Genomic DNA, 19,729 nt, shown 5'->3' with positions numbered 1-19,729 from the left:
GCCGGGAGTCTTTTTCTCTGCTCACTAAGAGGAGGAATAAACTTCAGCTGTTGCTTGAGCCGTATCGGTTGGTTGACCAGCAATTGATTTGGACACTTTTAAAGATTTATTTTTTTGGGGGGGGGTTCTTGACCCAAAGGAGACACACCTCAGGACATAGTGGAGCTGCACCTGAAGAATCTCATTTGAGCTACTGTGCAGTCCAATAGAAAGAGAAAAGGAAAGTAGTCAGCCGTCAGACAAGCAGATGAAGGACTGGGGTTGTTGTCTGAGATGAAATGAAAGGCACAGAGAAGGTGAACAGCAGAGTCTTTGTGTCCCAAACCAGCTGAAAATACCATCCTGGACAAAGCATTTTTCGGCAGTCGTCTTTGTTTGTCTACAACCAGCTGTAAGGGAAGAAACTGATCAAGCGCTGCCCAATACTCTGTGTCAAGTAGGTGAAGGGGACAAAAGGCACGATCTGAGGACGGCGTGCAGGTGCTTGGGCAACCATGGCGCGTGAAGAGAGTGCGGCCAGGGCTTCATCCTGCTGGGGCCTCTGGCCTTTTGGTGTCCTGTTGCTGGCGGGACTGTGTTTGTCTGACCAGGCGATCCGCTGTCCGGTGTGCTCGGAGGAGAAGCTGGCCAGCTGCCGCCTGCCGGAAGACTGTGAGGAGACGGTGCGAGAGCCCGGCTGTGGCTGTTGCCCCACCTGTGCCCTGCCGAAAGGAGCCCACTGTGGAGTCTACTCTCCACGCTGCGGCACCGGCCTGCGCTGCTTTCCACCGCGTGGCATTGAGAGACCTCTGCACTCCCTGATGCACGGTCAGGGTGTGTGCACAGACGAGAGGGAGGTGGAGGTGAACTCAGGTAAGACTTGTAAATTCATCCACACATGCTGCGACATCAGAGCTGCAGAATATGCCCGTGCATGGCCCTCACCTGGGCCTGCCGGGGTCAGAGTTGGGCGGGGTGTGACAATGTCCTGCTTGTTTACTCTAATCTCAGCTAAACCAGAGCGTGCACACCCCCTCAACCCTTCACTCACAGCCTTACAGGAGAGCGCACACAGGCCCTCTGCTGTCTGGCCGCAGCTCACTGTGAAAGGGGCCATGCTGTAAACCTTTAGGGGGGGCGTGTGTGTCCACGGGAAACTTGTCGCGGACGTGTTTGCAGCGTGCGCCTGCACCCCTGTGTGAACATGTTAACTCGATGTAGAGACCTCTTTTGATAAGCTGTTAGCCCATCCAGCCACAGTTCTCTGGTCAAGGCTTTAAAGCATATTGTATAACCCGTGTGTGTGTGTGTGTGTGCAGTGGAGGAAGTGTGTATGTAATGGGGATAGGTAATAAAAGCCGCTGTTTGAAATGACTGTAATGGAGTGTGGCCAGTCAGAGGCTATTAGAGCTTTCTACAAGCAGCGATTCAATGGATGATTTTTTTTTTTATTGCCCCTTATTGCCTGTCTCTTCTTCCAGTGCAAACGCCTGTTCAGGCTGATTTTTTATTCCACTCTTTGTTGTTGCATTCCACCTCAACAGCAAGCCTGTTTCCACTTTTTCACAGTGGGAAGAGCATTACAGCCCAAATCTGGGCTCAGTTTTAGTTTATTGCTCTCACTTCATCATGCTTCTCCGTCTTTATTTCTACCTTCATTGGAAATGGCAGGAGGCTCGGAACACCAACGATCAGAACGGCGGGATGAAAGAGTCCCAGGGCGCTCATCATCAGTGTAGCATCTGTTTCCGCTGGCTGTGGGTGTAGCCATGCTGCACACCCCCCCATCCCAAAACCCCAACAATTCTTCAAGTGCATCGCTCCATCGCATCCAGCTCCCTTTTGACGATGAGCTCATCGGCACTTGCTGAAACGAGAGCCGTCTGCTGCGAGTGCAGGGCCAGCGTAGGTTAGGCCCTCACATAGCGTGACTAAATGAAATCCAAAAAAGGAGGAGAGCTGCTGAGATGAAACAGTGAGGGCTTCTAACTGCCCTTCAGTTTGCAAAAAAGAATAAATCACAATCAACTGCTGACATCGATGGGGATTAAAAAGGATTACAGTGGCATCCATTAGTAACCAAGCCTTTCTGTTCAAACTCTTATGTCGAATGGCAAAGTTAGGGCGGTCTCACACTGCGGATTCTGTCTCGCGACAAAGCGTGTTCGGCTCAGAAGTCCGACATGTCAACTCAAGCGAGTCGGGGTTTTGGCCACGGACTTGGGGGGTGAGCTTCTCGCCTCCGGCAACTCGGCACTAGATGCCGGAAACTACGTGTACAGCACGACTCCACACAAACATGATAAGTGCCGGGCAGCAAACACTGAGGTGAGCAGCTGGGAGCTGCAGGAAAATGGTGCTGGGGATTGCGAGCGCAGCGCGGCTGTCTAACTCACGTGTTTTCATCTTTATTAGGCTGATAAACATCTGATTTTACTGACTGACAGATTTGCTTAAATGAATAATTCCGCGCTCTTCCGTAACTGTTTTCACTGCTGTGGTCTCACAGATCTCTGCATCCGAACAGCGATTTTTCCCAAGTAACTGAAGATCACCAGACTATTCATTGATAATTTCAGACGTCTGGATCTGTACTTCACTGATAAAAATCTTCGTGATGGCCAGTAATCCCTCTCACTTTGCTCAACGTGGAGTGAGAGCAGCATCGATCCATCAAGACGCTCCGTATTACGCAGCTTGTTTCCACCATTTCCTTGTGAAATAAACATGGTAACTCTCTTTTATGTTTGTTTCGGCTAGTTTCGTTTCTGTTACAGCCGAGGCGGAGCTCCGTCATCAGTCCATATCGGAGGTAGATACTGAATTAGGATCGACTCATTTTGAGGAAAGGAATCTGCCCCTTTACACCTGTCCGTTACACCAGAGATCCTTCACCTTTTTGATCTCAGGGGCCCATTCAAGTAATAGAACTGATTCATTAGTCTTAAACAAACCTGAAACGTAAACAAACCAAAACCTTGTAAAATGACATGAAACCATGTGATCAGCAAGTTATTTATTTGTCAATGAAAAGTCCAACCAGCAGCAGAACCAAATCACACAAACATAGTAGAGAAAAAAAGAAGAACAAAACAAAAAACTGTACGTCATGAATGAAATTGTAAATAAAATAATATCATAAGACAATGTGTAAATACCAGAAGATTAAAAATATTTATATGTTTTTCAAAATAAACTCCAAAGATGAGACGATATGAGACCAAATAAAATATAAATTAATCTTATATATTATAAAAAAATCTAATTACCGTTGGGGGTCGGCATCACTTTCTTCATCATTTTTTCTTTTCAAGAACTATCACAATTTGCAGCTGTCAAGAAAATTCAGTGACACACTTCAGTCACCATATGTGGCACATGTATGAAAACTGAGCATCTCGCGTCCCAGAGGTGTAAAACAAAAAACGTTTCATGGCCCTTTCGGAGGCGCTCACGGCCTGACGGCTAAGAATCGCTGCGTTAGAAGACCGTCTTGATGTGTACAGCGAGAGGAGGGCATTTGCTTCAGAACACTCACTCTCATCTTAAAAATGTTGCCTCTGAAGTGACCTGACGTTGCATAAAAACACACGGGTTCTGTCACGGGGGTGATGCGCTGAAAAGTTCAAAAGTTTTGTTCTGAAATGGGATCGCCGAGTTCTGTTTGTCTCAGCAGTTCTTCTCACGCCTGGAGCCTATCAAAACAAAAGTGGCCAGTGAGGATCATGTTAAATCAATTCATCTGGGTTAGCAACTTTTATTGTAAACTGGGGCTGAGCTGAGACCATCAAGAGAGGGAGACAGAAATAGAGAGGAGGGGGATCGTTCCCTCACGCATTGTTAGTAACGGGGTCACGTTCAGATCAGCCTCGGCCACAACTCTTTCATTGCAGCCAGGCATTCGTGGATGTTTCTAATGATAAGTGATGCAATGAAATTCCCTGTCAGGAGCATCACTGACACTCACCCTTAACCTCAGTTTAGTCTTTTGTTTCAATTGGTGGCAAAGTGAAATGCAAAGTTAGCTGAGTTAGCTTGTCATTGGTCACATGCTGGCTTACAAGCCTTTTCAAACAGGTAACAGCTCTATAACCCTCACCTTTCCTGGCATTTTCGACTTCTTTATTTGACATCTGCTAACACCTACGTACACATAATCCCTTAATTCCATGAACCATGATGTTTTTGTTCAAACATTCCCACAAAGAGCTTGTTGCATGAGCTAACAGGTAACGCTTTGCTGTTTGTGTTCTTCCATAGCAACAGAGTGGATGACACAATCAGGCAAGTCCAAACTGAATCGATGTTGAGCCCGGGATTATTCAATCCATACAACTCACATTGTGTCGCTGTCATTATCTGAGACGCGTAAAACATCTGGTACGTTTCTTAAAATAACAAATAAAGCACGTGCTCGCTTGGAATTAAATATACACTTGCTTAAACGCATCAGTGTGGAATTTAGTTTTCTTTGAGCAACGTATATATGTTCGCTGATTCCTGTGAAAGGGACACAACTTTCCCAAACCCTAAGGAAAATGTACTTGTCTGCCACAGATGTTGTTGTCTATTTGCTTTTTTGGGTTCCGAAGGGAATTTGGACAGCTGGGCTTTTTGGTAAATGTGATGAGCTAATTATTGTCCTTCACAGGTCAGGGATCTCCGTTTCGTGTTGACACAGAGAGATACACAAACAATTGGGGTCTTAAAGACCCGGAAACTATTCATGGGGGGTGGTTTAAATACTTGAACTGTAATTGCTCTCAGACGGTGAGTTATACCGATTTTTATTTCTGTTTTTCTTGGTCTATGATTTATCCTCGTGCCCGGCCGCTTTATCTACACCAGGGGTCTCACACTGATCCACAAATGGGCCAGCTGTCAGCTGAAACAAGCAGCACCAGACTGACAATCAACCGACTGCAGTCCTCGATCGGTGAGAAGGTGGTCGGCTGGAACAGAAAACCTGCAACCACTGCGGCCCTTTGAGGACTGGTTTGAGACCCCTGATCTGGTCCACACCTTGCTTGGACACACTCATGTGCCTTCAGAAATGCCTCACATGCATGCCCCACATACGCTCTGCTGGGTGGTGACCAAAGAGGCCATTGAAGGAAAGTGACCATTAAGGTGACACTTTTGGAATCTTGTGATCCTTACGCACTTCTGGGCTACTGGGGTCTTCATCTCCAACAACCCACCTGTTACATGGTTTGACGAGTCAGGCGCTCAGAGATGGTGTTCTGTTGGTTTTATCGAGAGCCGATATGAGTCACTGTTGCCTGTCTATCATCTTGAACCAGTCTGACCTCTGACTTCAACAAGACATTTCCGTCCACACAACTGCCAGTCACTGGGCCTTTTCTCTTGTCCGGACTGCTCTTTGCCGACCCTAGAGATGGGTCCCGGTAGATCGACACGTCAACTCACTTCAATTCCCGCTCCAGCAAGTCGTCTTCACACAGGCGCGCGGTGTCGCTGCCATGTGATTGGCTGACTAGCAACCTGCGATGCCAAGCGGTTCTGCCACGTTGCTGTGACCTTCAGTTGCTCTCGCGCTCTCACTCTGAATTAAAACAAGAACATTGGACTGGAAATTAAGTTAATGATGTAACCCGGAATAGCTTGACCCAATTCCCTGCCGGTGCAGGTTTCTCTTCACTCTGGAGACTTTCAGGGATAGAGTGGAAAATGATGGAAAAGGGGCCGTGCGGCTGACAGAGTCACACACTGACCTACAAATGTACATCAGCTTTAGAGACAATAGTATGTTGAAATGTCTTGAGTAAGTAAGCACAGATTGTACTGACCCGTTTACTCAGTCTGGTTCACATTGTTACCGACGGTGTCACCTTGGTCACCAGTTGTCTACATTATATATGTGGATAATTTCCCAGGAATGAGGACTGTATGTGTCGGCGGTTTGGACATCTTACTTGGTTCCTGGTTGAATCCACTAATAGTTAGGAACAAGAAAGTGACACGGTTGGAGAGTTCAACAGTGGGGAAAGGTGGCCTGTGGGATGGACACAAGGATTGGCCATTGACAGCAGAAATGAGGTCGCTGTGCTGGTTTGAAGAGGGAGTCGATTTGGCAGGGTTTGGAATTCCAAACGCATCCATGTCCCCACTCTCACCTGCCAACTGGGACTTGACTGAGATCACAAATATCAGTCGTCGCAAGGTGGCAGAGGTTCTTTCTCTAAGAAACTTGAACTGAGGTGCTTTTGGCTCATATGGCCTGAACAACACCTCCTTCTTTTAAACTGTTATTATACAGGAATAAAATCGGACTCAGGTTCCATGACTCTTTACGAACCACATCATAAAAGACCCGACACCACAGGATGCCTGTTTGATCTGAAGTCTAAAAGGAAGTAGTTTGGTATTCCACTGCAGGTCTCAGTCCGCTGGGACTTACTGATGATGAAATTCTCTCCTTTGGCCATGACAAATGAGCATATAATGAATTCCAAGGTTTTTTTTGGCCTTCATCCCATACAAAGTCAACTGGAGTCTGAGCTGTGATCTGTAACTGATTCAAAGAAACCTGCTGCCCAGTAACCAACAGGTATAAAACACAGATCGCAGATCTGAACAAACAGAAATCCAAGGTCGAATTGGGCAAAGATTTTAGGAATATGTATAATCATGCAGACTGACATGAACAAAGAGATCCTGTTTTTATTATTGACTTCAGTTGGTTTATATTTACGGATCATGGTGCTTCAAGGTCAATGTACAAGATTGACCCTGGCTCAGGAAGCAGAGTCAGCCAGTGGATGTTTTGAAACCTTAAGTCAGCAAGTCAGGCTTAGGCAAGGCTCTACATTACTAAGCTGAGCTTTTTCAATTGTTGCTGCGTGAATTCAATGCTAAAGAAATGACTAGCATTTTATAGTCACGTCTTCTGTCGCCAAAATACTTGAACCAAACTAACCACATGGGAATAAATAGAGCCTACCCTCCTCCTCCTCTGGCTTCAGTGAATCAACTTAGGGCTAGAGGGCGCTAATAACAGGTAGAGGGCGCTACCTGTTATTGCACAGTCAATTCATGTATTTATCTGGACACAGAATAGCTATAGTGATGTTAGCATGGACTCATAACCCCAGATTAGCATAAGTTGTTTCTGTCCATATTATGATGTTTCTGCCAAACAATCCTCCAGCCACAGTTGCTTCCTGCTTTGCCATTACATCAAATGCAGTGGGAAAATTGTGTGTCTTGTGGTATTTGAAAGCTTCGAGAATTTTCAAGGAAATAGATGTCGGTTTTAATGAAGTCACTGCAGTTCACGTCTTGTTGATTTCTTGAGTTGACTCCAAGGTTATTTATGGGACTTGGTCCTGACTTCTGGAACCATGACTTGTTTGGCTGTGGTGTTAAGTACTGGTTCCAAGATATTTTCCTTGGCAGCACTCATCGTGACTCTGAGTCTGAAACTCTGAAACGGAAGTTTGTGTCTTGAATTGCCAGTTACTAAGTGTATCTCTTCGACCGTGACTGAAGCGAAGTCGAAGTTGTACAGTAGTACCAGTCTCTATCAGTTGGATTGATAAAAACGCCCAAAACGCATGTTAAATTCTGCAAGGTGCTCAGTCACATTACTTTAATTCAGTCAACATGTTCCAGTTCCAGAATACCAGTTCTAACGCAGCCTTGGACCTTGTTCCTTTCCTTGCACTTAAAAGAGAGCCCACCTCCCCCAAACCTACATTGAGATTTTTCCTCCTTTGCCTTCATTTAACAAGTAATATCACTGACTCCAACAGTGGCAGTAGCGTCATGGAGCTCCAACAACAAAGGTGGCTTGTCAATGCTGTCATCCAGATAAAAACAAGCCCATTTTCAACCAACCCTGAGTGGTTTCAGTAGAGTTCCGTCCCAATATTCAAACCATGAAATTGAAACACTTCCCCTCTAGATGACTTTTTAAAAATAATATCAATAAAAAACACTTTATCCTAATAATTCTTAAAGAGGCAAGTGTGTGTCTGTGATTTGACGTCTTTGACCACACAGTTTTATACAAATTCTTAGACACATAAATCGCTTTTTGCAACCAAGACGACACTCATTTCCATATAAGGCAGTAATATTGAAAAAACCTGCAACATTTTCCTTGATTCATTCCTCAACTCCGATAAACACAATCATGTATGACCAATGCCGGTGACTTGTTGACTGGGCTGCTGGCCCACGAAGCCTGCTGTGCTTCCCTCTTAGAAATTGTGTCACATAAATTATGACTATTGAATAGTGCACCTTTTGGTGCGGGGAGTGTTTCGGCCTTACAACTCAACCCACTCTCTTCTGAGGCTGATCAGAGCAGGGTGTGCGTTGCCCTTATACCCACCATTGCCAATGGTTTCTTCTTACTGAGGTTGTTGCAAGACCTTGGCTTCCTCCCAAGTTACTTTCACCTCCATGATGGACACTTGGGAATTCCATGCGGCTGTGTTCAGCAGTCTGGAGGTTCTCGTCTGGCCAGCAGCTTCTTCCACCTTCTGAGGGAAAGATGTTGGTTGCCAGACTTGGCTTCTGACAGCATGGTGTGGGGGGGGCTGTCTATTCCCCAGTGCCACAGCCAAACATCTCAGCACTTGCATGAGGTGCCAGGTGCTCTGGCACAACAGTGAAGCTCTGGTCGGTGCTGCCTTTGAGAGTCAGTCTCCAGTCTCCAGGCTATTGTTGGCCTGCGCAGAGAACAGGGAGCTGAAAATGAATCAGTCGATGGAGTTTCATGAAAGAGTGTCCTGATTTTCAGAGGCCACAAAGTGTTTGAACCAGAACATCTAATTCAAGGAAGCCTCATATCATTTGCAATTCAAGAGCGCATGCAGGAATGCAGGAACATTCAAGAAAATGTAATAGCCATAGGTCATATTTAGCAGACGGAATGACACCAATCCATGTCCGAAATAAACTGTAAATTCATTTACAATAAATGGAACAGTTGCTGAAGTAGCTAGCTGAAGCTATCGTTTTGCTGTCGTGTATTCACCAGCATGTATGACACGCAAATCTGACACTTGCAAAACGCTGTATAAACCAAGATCACGCTTAGTTTTGAAAGTTCTACGCTTGAGCGAAAGAAAAAAGTAGTGCGTAATTTAAGAAAAAAGCCTGTAAAATTGAATTGTAAAAACAGTTGATGGCAGCTGCTATGGCGACGCTCAATAAAACACTATTTAGCACTTTACCCAAATCTGCATACAATGGTGGAGCATTTAGCGCCGAGGGCCTTGCCCATGAGCCGTCACCGGTTACCTCACCGGGATTTCAACCATTGAATCCAACTTCATTGTCATTGTGGCTACCCAGAGAGCGCAAGTGCCACTTACAGTCACAACAATGTGACCAGGGATTTTCTTCGCAAAACGTTTAAGGGAAAAAGAACAACAAATGTCCAAACTGAATAAATGACCCCTATTTGGAGGTCTGGACCGCAACAGCAAATATTTAGACTGCACCAATCTGTGACGTGTTTTTTGGCGAGTTTTCATCAATGTAGCCGAAGTGAGTGTTTTGTCGTTCAAGAGTGGATATACACACTTCTCTGAAGTGTCTCCTTTGGACTGACAATGACCTGTGTTTGATCTTACTGTATTCGTTTTTGCTGTGGTCTCTCTCTAACGCTGGGCTCCAGGCTCAGCCAAACACAAAAATCATAGTGCAAGCTCCAAGAATAACAGCCATGGCAGCAAACAGGATACGGTTCTCGTGACACACTTCAGTCTTGCCACAGAACTTGGAAAAGAGGGAACTGGCAGTGGAGGAGAGACCGAACAGTATCGCACTGAGGAGCTTCTGGCTCTAATGGAAGAAAGTGTCGATGAGAAAGTAACGGCAAAATGGCTAAAAATACAACAGACAGTTTCCCCACATCCAAGCCAGAGAGATGAAGTCGGAAAAACACCAGTCACTTTCTGCGCATTGAAAAGCTTCATGGAATCTTGAGTGGGATTCCAGAAAAACGCTAAAAAGGCAAGTGGACTTTTTAAGTAGTGACTGAGTAGCGGAGCTTAAATCTGCTCCAGTGATCACAGATAACCACTACAAAATGGTCAGACTGCATGTTCCAGAATGCTCTTTGATTTTGGTGCCAACTTGTAACATACCACAGGTTATGAGCTGAAGGCACGAAAGGTCTGCCGCCACAGGACAAAGGAAGTTGCATGCATCCATCCTTCATTCTGAGCATATTATCTCTCCCAGCGAGCAGGCACACTCACATACGTGTGACAGTACCCTCGAACGACCTCCATCTGGCACAGGCAGAGGATGGATGGAGGATGACAAGGGTGGGGGCATTTCCTCAGGAAGCAGCTGGCTGCCTGCAGGGCCGCAGAGCTGCACCATTAGACGCATGCAAAGGTGAATGTGGCACAGACCACAATGCACAGAGGGTGGCAGCAGGACGTGGGTCTCATCTGCGAAAATGCAGAGGTATTAGTGGCCCGGTGGAGGTGCAGTCATTTAACCGACCCAAGCTGAGAACTGAGGGACAAACTTCCCTCTGTAACAGCACATGCTCTGTTTCGATGAGGTAAATTCTTCACCCAGTTAAGTGTTACAGTGTGCTGTGTAAGTGGGCTCTTACTCTTATGGCACCGAAAATCATATATTGAAGCTCCAAGTCTTTGAGTTGATGACTTCAATGTCAGCATTTCGACTCCGTCCTGACATCCAGTTAACCTTCCCTCTGTTTGTGTCAGGGGAACCTTTTGATGATATAATCCTGGAACTTCTACCCAGTTCTCCTCTCCGCAGAACATACCTGAAAAATGTCCAGAACCAAGCAGCAAAAGTGTGGCTTCCGTACAAGTTTGCCTGATTTAAGAAACCAGCTCCTCTAGAGGCTTGAGGGCTGCGACCACTCACTCGGTTTTGGTGGGGGAGAACCTGGCCTTTACTTCTGCCTCGGTTTATCTCCATGGACATAATGAACCCTCGATTGTGTCATGTTCTCCCAGTTTACATGCAATGGATCAAAGTCGATTTACTGATTAATGTACCTCCATGATGTGGGGGGGGGCGCTGTGAGCTCTTCAGTCCTGGATCCTTTGAGCGTAGAGGAAGAGCAATGGAAGCTGACAGGTAGCGAGGAGCGGTTTCAGACTGTTCTATTGAACTGTGTAGAAAGCAATGGTGCTGACTGATGAACTAGTTTCACTTTAGAGGTCCAGAATCTGCGAGCGATGGTTGAACGGCGTCACCATTATGGACGGCGCTTTGCACGCTTCCTTCTGCAGGTTTTGGGATTAAACTCACAAATTTCTGAATAAAATTTCGCAGATTGTGTTGTCTATGTATCACAAGAATCATAGATGTGGAGTAACTAAAGTCAAAATGTACTTGTACTTGCGCGACACCGTTAGCATGGTTGGTAACAACCGTGGTACGACCGTGGTAACGTTGTCTCCCAAAACCAACAAATCACGTCTTCTAATCTTCTCGTGAGAACTAATGATAAAAACAACCTGAGTGAAGGAAGTTAAAGACAAATCTGCCGATCATCGTCGTGGCACGTTCCAATACACAGCTCTGACCGAGGAACACACACACTGCATCAGGTTACACACACGACTTCTTCATTGTGTTGAAGGTTGTTAGACATCATTAGACCGTGATTAGTCTCGGAGTTTGTTAACTTCCGCTGCGTCGCTGAAGCTCAGCTACGTGTTTGCTTAGTCCAGCTACCAACCACATCATCCAGGCTGTGCAGTCCGACTCACAGAAATTTCAATGCTAAGCTCTCTACATGTACTTTAAAAGTCAGAACTTAGCCGGAATATTTCCATAATTTGGTTTTCTGGGCCGTCATGTAAACATACTCAGGCGATTGAGTCTGAGGAAGCTTTTCCATTGCTGTGGCCTCCTGGACTGCATCTTAAACCAACATGGCAAAAAGAGAGAAGAGAAATTATTGTGGTGGTTCAGAGTTGTAATTCCCAGCCTCCACTGAGTGCCAGTGTTTAGCTCGGCTAGGTGCTTTGTTATAACTTCAAAAGCCACTGTTGTCTCATTCTGTTTTGATAAAAGGGCGCAATACCCTAGTGTTTCTTCAACATTATTTGTTGTTTCTGTGACTATTTAATTTCAACGCAGCGCATTGTTTTTACGGTGCAGTTTTGTTTTGACACGCTGTAAGTCAGTAGGAATGTTTGCACGTCACTGGATTCAATATTATCCTGATCATCTTTCTGCATCATAACATTAATGTTTTTGTGGTTTGTTTTATAAACATATGCTTCAATTGGCTCAGTACTCGGAAATAATACTGGCTGAAATTAGATGGCTCCATAAATTGCAAATGGAAAATATCTTCATCTGAATGACACCCTTTTAAAGATATTTTTGGCAGAGTATTCGATCTATGATTTAAAAAGGGCTTTTATAACAGATTGACTTACAGTTGTTTATGTGAGGTACAAGAAGAGATGCTATCCTTGGTATGTGAGTCTGCATCGTAGCCAAACCAATACCTTCAGCAGAAAATACACAAGATGAAAAGTGACTTGGGTATGTGAGGCTGGTGGAGGATCCAAAATGTCTTCTTAGGAAATATATTGATCTGAGGGGGGAAAAATAAACATGAGAATCAGTCGTCATTGCTTTAAATTTTGGTAAGTCTGAACCAAATCCAATGCATTTCAGTCACAATACTACGCTTATGAGCGCAATATCAATTGGAGTTGCACATGTGTTTGGAAGTTTTTTTTTCTTTGGACCATTTGAAACCTCAAAAAAAAATGAAGGAAGAAGACCATAAAGATTTTAAATTGTAACTTAACTGGTGTGTCTGATTTGAAAAAGCTGTACTGCATTGTTACAAAATCTAGAATAAATAAGCATTTTGTTGTCCCGCAGCAATGGAGAGACAGGAGGAGATTGTTCCAGAGCATCCCAACAACAGCAATATCCGGTGCAGTATGCAAGACAAGCGGTGCATACAGAAGACCCTTGCCAGACACCCGGCCAAATCCTTGAACCAGAGGACCAATTCTGTGAGAGAAGAGGTCAAAGTGTCACTGGTGAGCGCAGTCTGACGTCCCTCCTTTCACCTGACCGCACGGGCTTACAGCAGGTGTTTGACATTACAAGTCACACGCTTCCAAAACCACCAGCTGCTTGTAAATCCAAACATTGACTTATTTGCAGACTGTAACTTTTAATTGTGGTCTAGTGAAAGACATCGTTGGTGCTTGTTGGAATTTAATTGCCATTCACAGTTTCAGGAGGCTGTAATGTCGCTCTTGGAAAGTAATAGCTTTGACCGCATTTTATTACACCCGAGAGTTTCACTCTAATCCCGATTAAACACCAGAACATAGAGGGTTGTTTAGATAAATTACCCAACAAAATTGTAATGATGTTTCATATGACTTTCATTAAAACCTGTCGAGAGGCACTCAAATATATATACCCTATAAATACTTCCATCCATTTTATTAGGAGAATTTCAACAGCAGTAAATGTAACAAGGCAATATTGACAGTGACATTCAAGTGTGTTTGGAGATCAAGGGTCAAAAAGCAAGTTTAATGAATGGGAGTCCAACCCTTTTCGCATAAATAATTTTTAATGTATTCATTACATTTCAATACTGAGCTTATATTCACCTCGCTGTGTCACATGACCAATAAGGAAATCCCCATTGTGTTTTCATTCAGATTATCACACTACTTTTGATGTAGCAGACACCTTAGCATATAGGATAAAAGTGCACATAAGTGGGGCACCTTCAGGTGGTCAAATACTTGATTAAAAACTGTGAATTTTAGAATTCTCCACTGCCGTGTTTAACAAATAACATAATATGACGCAGTAATTATACGGAACTATACAGGAGGTGGATGTTTAGCTCAATGGCTGCAGCTGTGGACTCTGAGATTTAAAAAATAAATACTACTGTTTAGGACACGTCATTGTTTTTCCTGGTTAATCCAGTCACGTCTTCATTAGATTTTCATTTTACTTGGAAATTACAGGACTGAACACAGACATTTTTCCAGAAAACATCCAAATATTTGCTAAGAAGCTAACGCTAATAGCATCCATGACAACAAACAAACAAACAAAAAGCAAAGAGAGTATTATAAATGAAGAAGAAATGATGCAAACGTTGCTGGAAGCCTTTGAATGAGATCAGCGATGGTTAAGGACTAATGTTTATTTTCTCGTAGGCACCATGTCGTGCGGAGCTGCAGAGAGCTCTGGACAGGTTGGCGTCCAACTCTCGTACCCACGACGATCTCTTCACGATCCCAATCCCCAACTGCGACAAGAACGGAGATTTCCACCCAAAGCAGGTCTGTGATCCATTGTGCTAATCATTACGACCGTGTGAATTTACTTTGAATTTGAAACCACAACACAGAGTGGGGCTCCACAGACCAACTGTGCCCGAAGAGAGAGAAACGTTTAGACCAACATGAAAACACATTCTTGGATCCAACAGCAAAGATCCTCGTCTCCTAAAGGCAGATGAAACGACGCCTTGACAAATGAAAAGCGGAGCTGTGCGTGTGTGTGTGTGTTAAGTGCTCCCTCTTGAACTGCTGGACGATCATCCAGTCACTGCAGCAATGGCTGCAATTACCTTTTCAATAGTGTCTGTTTCTGCCTTTGTTCTCTGCCTTTGTGAGACTCGGTAATTCTGCAGATAAGCGAGAGGGAATCGCAGACCCTGATCGGGGTTGGTGTGCGTGCGTGCACAGACACAGATGCGCCCTCGGGGATCAAGGCAAAGTTCTGAGACGCAGCTATGCTGATTGAGTAACATGGTTAAAGTGTCAGAGGCATCTGTTTACTGTTTAACTTAAAGTACACCGTGATAAATCCTGCTGGAAAGTAAAAGCCCAGGTCAAGATTCACAACTGGAAGTTGTTTTCAGCAAGAGTAGCAGAGAAAAGAAGGAAATAAAACCCATTTATTGTTGATCCACGATGAATATGGTAGGGTCCCAGTTTTGGTTGTTTATTTCACAAACTATAATCTTGGAGCCTGAATGTCGACTGATATTTAGATTCACGAGAGAGTTCGAGTTTCCACTGCGATGTCAGCAGGAGGAGCATCGGACAAAGGAATTCGGTGACAGCCAAGCACTTTTTATAACTTGCATTTACAAAGAACTTGAAATTCCAAAGACCTCATGTAAAAACCTGCCCTGAATATGACCTCAACCAGAAAACTGACCCAAGCCCAACTATTTAGTGGAGTGGATTTCAAGGCTGTCTTCCAGACTAGTTTGAAGGCTCCACATAATGCTCCTTTCAGGGGCGCTCTGAGTCAATAATGGGGCACTAAACCATGAAATATCCCACAAAACTCAAACTATGTGGCAGACTCATCGATCTTTGACAGTGTTCAAATACCTCAAGTATCAGTAAAATATTCCCTTTGAGCAATATAAGTGAGCCATAACAGAATGAATTCTATCTCATTGCTGCAGTTCAAACGCAGTGATCTGATCTCATAAGCTGACAATCTCTCCTTAATGTGGAAACTGTCTCATACACCGAGTGGCACTGCACAGACGGTGATTTTAGCTACGCGTAAATGAGGGCAGACAGTTCACACACAAGGACAAGCTGACCAACTGTATATAAACCAAAACTCCACAGCAACATCAATCGTCACAGTTTGAAAACTACCTACCGTAATGTCCCGACAATTAGCCGCTATTTTTTCCTGCCATTTATATGGATTTTATAGGACAAACAAACGTCAAGCCTCTAAGATATTGATCAGATGATTCAATTGCAGCCATTTTCTTGACATGAAAGCGCTCAATACGTTGTTTTAGCCCATGCGTATTACGGCTGCGCCTCCTCAGCCGGTGCCAGCTGCAACGTGAAGCTCAGGGCACAGCAGGGAAGCCGCGAAAACACACACACACAAAGGCTTTAATGTCAAGGAAACGCCTGTGATTTCGTTGGTCTAATTATAGTATATTGGCTGCATGATGTTTTCATTTGTTTTCATTCGTCATTAGTCTCAACGCTGGAAACCATTTTTCCAAAAACTGGTTCAGAAGTGTTCCTCTGCATCCTTGTGACCTTTGTGATGGTGCAGACCAGGGGTTGCAAACACGGTGCCCAGGTACCCCGCAGAGACCACGGGAATAGCCCATGGGCCAAAAAAACAATAATATTCCAAAAGAATAAAATTTATGTAATAACCATCTTATTATATTTTATTTAAGTATTTGAGAGGAATAACATTTATCGTCCATTGTTTATCGTGATTTCAGAAGTACGTACTGATGGTAGCCCTCCGGGCCCCTGGAGTAGCTTGCGGTTATGTTTAATGTTTCTTCTTAAAATAAGTGTGTGGTTTAAGAAGAAAAATGTCAATATGTCACAGTAGGAGCAGGAGGTGGGTGAAAAACAAAACTGAAAAATCAAGGGAGGTTGGACCCTGACAGGAGACGTCATAATGTAGCTGATGGTTCTGGGCTTGGAAAGCAACAATATAACAAGGAAACATGAGAGAAAGAGAAGGGTTGATCAGCTGCCTCTGTGATTATACTGCAGCATTTCCATGCATCACACCGAAGAGCCTAAAATATTCAACTTCAGGAAATGTTTTTGCATAATGTGGCACTCTTATATAAGAGGTCCAATCTTTGGAATCAGCTACTTAAAGGAAATATATTCGGGTCACGCTATCAACTTTATATCTCACAGTTCAGCACACAGCTTTGTACTGAACATTGCACAGAACATTTCATGAGTGTGCAAATACATAAGCATAGAAATACAAAGACGCAAAGTTAAAGATCATAATGGAACAAACATTTGTCTGGAAGAACAAACCAGAGTGATGTATAATACATTCTAGAGGAAACATGCAAAATAAAACTGTTAAAAATGAAGATGGGATGATACAAAAACTGATGAAAAAACCTTTTGTTTTAAGATGACAAGTATTATGCATGGTATTACAATGGTGCAACCTATTAAAATGATTCAGTAATCTTAGCATTGTATGAAGAAAAGAACTTCAAGAAAAAAGAAAACAAAATAGCAAAAAGGAAAGGTCCATAATAATGTGAGAGAAATTTTGCAGTAATTCCTGATAGGCATTGCAGTAAACAACAACCACAGGAAAAAAGGTCCAGACATGAGCAGTGTAGGGCCCCTTTAATGGGGGAGAAGTACAGACCATAGACCTCAAGGGGGCGTCTTTTCCCATCAGACACACTTATAGTTATTGTTTTGTTTGTGCAGCTGATTTAATTTCTTCCTTGTGCCCACAGTGTCATCCAGCGCGTGACGGCCAGCGTGGAAAATGTTGGTGCGTGGATCCAAAGTCAGGCTTGAGGCTGCCGGGCCCGCTGGAGATGCGAGGCGACCTGGACTGCCACCAGTTAGTGGCTGCCACGATGTGAGCTTGAGGAGGAGGAGCAGCAGTCGTGAACCAGCGCCAACCGTCACTGTTGCGTTTGAACGACTCTCCGTAAAGGAAAAGGACTTTGACCTGCAGCCTCGGCTAGCCGAGGCTAACAGTACATAAAGCTGCAAAAAAAAAAAAAAAAAAAAAAAAAAAGAGGAAACAATTAGATATTTTGTCATGATAAAGTTTTTAAAGTTGTGATCGTATGTGATGTCTCTCAGCCTTTGAGCACTTGTTGAATTGTTTCTTTAAGAAAGAAGATCTTTTGCTTTAAAGCAACAAGAGACAGAGTAATGTATTGCTGAGCTTTTATTCAACTTTCTGAAGCACTAGTTCATCAGGACATAAACTAAAAAAAAAACTAACTCAGTCAAATGGATTGTAACTATTGTTGCTTTTAGTCTACTGACCCAAAATTGTGCCTCTATCTGCACCAGATATTTGAACTCCCCATTTTGTAAAAACAAGAGATGTGAGTAAAAAAAAAATCTTGTAGCATTATTAATGATATGAGGAAAACAACTTTAAATGATCATCTGTTATGTGCTTTAAAGTTTAAATCTACTCCTACAGCTGGTGCTGAGTTGCCAGTGCGACTCTTGTGTTTGTGCCTCAACGTACAGGACAGCTCCTGCATGGTGCTATATATACAGAGTGTGCCAAAAACACAAATGTAGCTTTGCACTATTTGGTCTTGCAATGCAACAAACAGGTACATTTACAAGTGTGTTTGTTGCACTGCAGTAGCAATGGACAAAACGACATATTTCCTGTTTATTTTATCACTAACTGTACTACACACATAAGACTCGCCATCAGTGTTAATGTAGCAGCTAGTGATGGGCAGATGATGTATCATGAAACAGTATCGCATTTTACAGCAGACAGTGCCATCTGGTGGCCTCTGAAAATCATTACAGTGTTTCATGAACCCTTATTGACCCATCACTAGTAGCAGCCAACACTAAAGAATGTGTAATCTGGACTCATATTTGCCTGCTTCAGATCCGGAACGTTGAGGGAATCTAGCTGTGTCTCATAGTTTGTGCACGTCAATCACTGAAAATGACATGACATAAAATTTGTTCGGGATTTGGAGCCCTCCTCCCTGCTTTCCACCTGAACGTAATAGGTAAAGAAGGAGGTGCAGCAAATATCTGTGAGCGAAAAGATGCACGATTGAGTTGAAAAAATTAGGTGAAAGGATCAAAATAATAGCTGCAGCAGTAAAAAAAAAAACTAAAAAAAAAAGGCAGACTTAAATGTAAAAACATTGCTTTTCATTTCTGGAATATTAAAATACAAAAAAAGATTGCAATATGACAAATTATTCTAAAATGAAATGTATAGTATTTTGTAATATAATTGTGCAATATCTATTTGGCAATTAATCTAAAATTGTGAAACAAAGAGAAAGAAATGCATCAGAAGAAGTTGGAGCTGCACACAGTAACTTTAACTATAGGACACATTAAAAACAACCTTATATGGATCCGTTCTGAAGTAAATCATAAAATACAGCGAACTGAAAAGCAACTCGAATATGGCATGCTATTTAGAACAACCAAAAAAAATGCATAGTGTTAAACCACTTCACATCAAATGACTGTAAAGATGGAAAGAGCACAAAAACGCAAAGGGTGCCTGACTCTGCTTCAGTTATCAGCATAAAGGAAGTGCTCCCCTTGATCTGGGTTACTAGCTTATCAAGCAGGAATAGATGAAATCGATCAGAGAACAACTTAAAAACGTTACGCTCTCATTCATAATGATTGTTTTGTTTATGAGCTGATGGCAAGGCTCAAGTTTCAGTCCTCAGTGTTGTGCTGCTGCACATTAACATTTGATTGTATTTACTATGAATGTATCCAAAGGTAGTTCAGACAAACACAAAGACATGAGGTGGTGTGGACACATAGTTGATGCTACAAGCCTGAACATCATTGTAATACTTCCAAAGGAAAAAGCACATATCTAGCACTGCCTGTCGATCATCTTCTAATCAATAAAGTTTATTCAGTTGTGCTTTTATTTAGAAGGGTGTTATAGATGGTTGGTTGGACTTTAACTTTTTTTCTTAAGCTAGAGTGTTTGTTGATCTAACGTTGTCGTATTGAGCTCTTGTATTTCCCCAGAGAGGACTGTTTGATGTTATCTGTTCACGAGTAGATGAAACCTAGTCGTGTTTGCATGCATAGAAATTATAGCCAATATCTTTCTTCTGTTGGAACATGAACTGCTTGTTTAGCTGATAGCGAAACTCAAAAGCGGTTTCGACCAATTGTCCAATTTTTATCTGACAATTATGTACACAGTGTAATATGTCAAATAAATGCTTTAGAAA

The 19,729-nt window shown here is 43.3% G+C and overlaps 1 protein-coding gene across 1 annotated transcript; it reads left to right on the top strand.

Annotated features, from left to right (window-relative positions):
* On the top strand, positions 1-19,729 carry LOC128754898 (insulin-like growth factor-binding protein 4). Its single transcript, XM_053857865.1, has 4 exons — positions 1-852; positions 12,856-13,019; positions 14,172-14,297; positions 17,249-19,729. The coding sequence occupies exons 1-4, from the start codon at positions 495-497 to the stop codon at positions 17,378-17,380; spliced, it is 780 nt and encodes a 259-aa protein (XP_053713840.1). The 5' UTR covers positions 1-494; the 3' UTR covers positions 17,381-19,729.

This window comes from Synchiropus splendidus, chromosome 2 (assembly GCF_027744825.2).
Source record: "Synchiropus splendidus isolate RoL2022-P1 chromosome 2, RoL_Sspl_1.0, whole genome shotgun sequence".
Taxonomy (NCBI): Eukaryota; Metazoa; Chordata; class Actinopteri; order Syngnathiformes; family Callionymidae; genus Synchiropus; species Synchiropus splendidus.
This window is presented reverse-complemented; position numbering and strand designations above follow the sequence as displayed.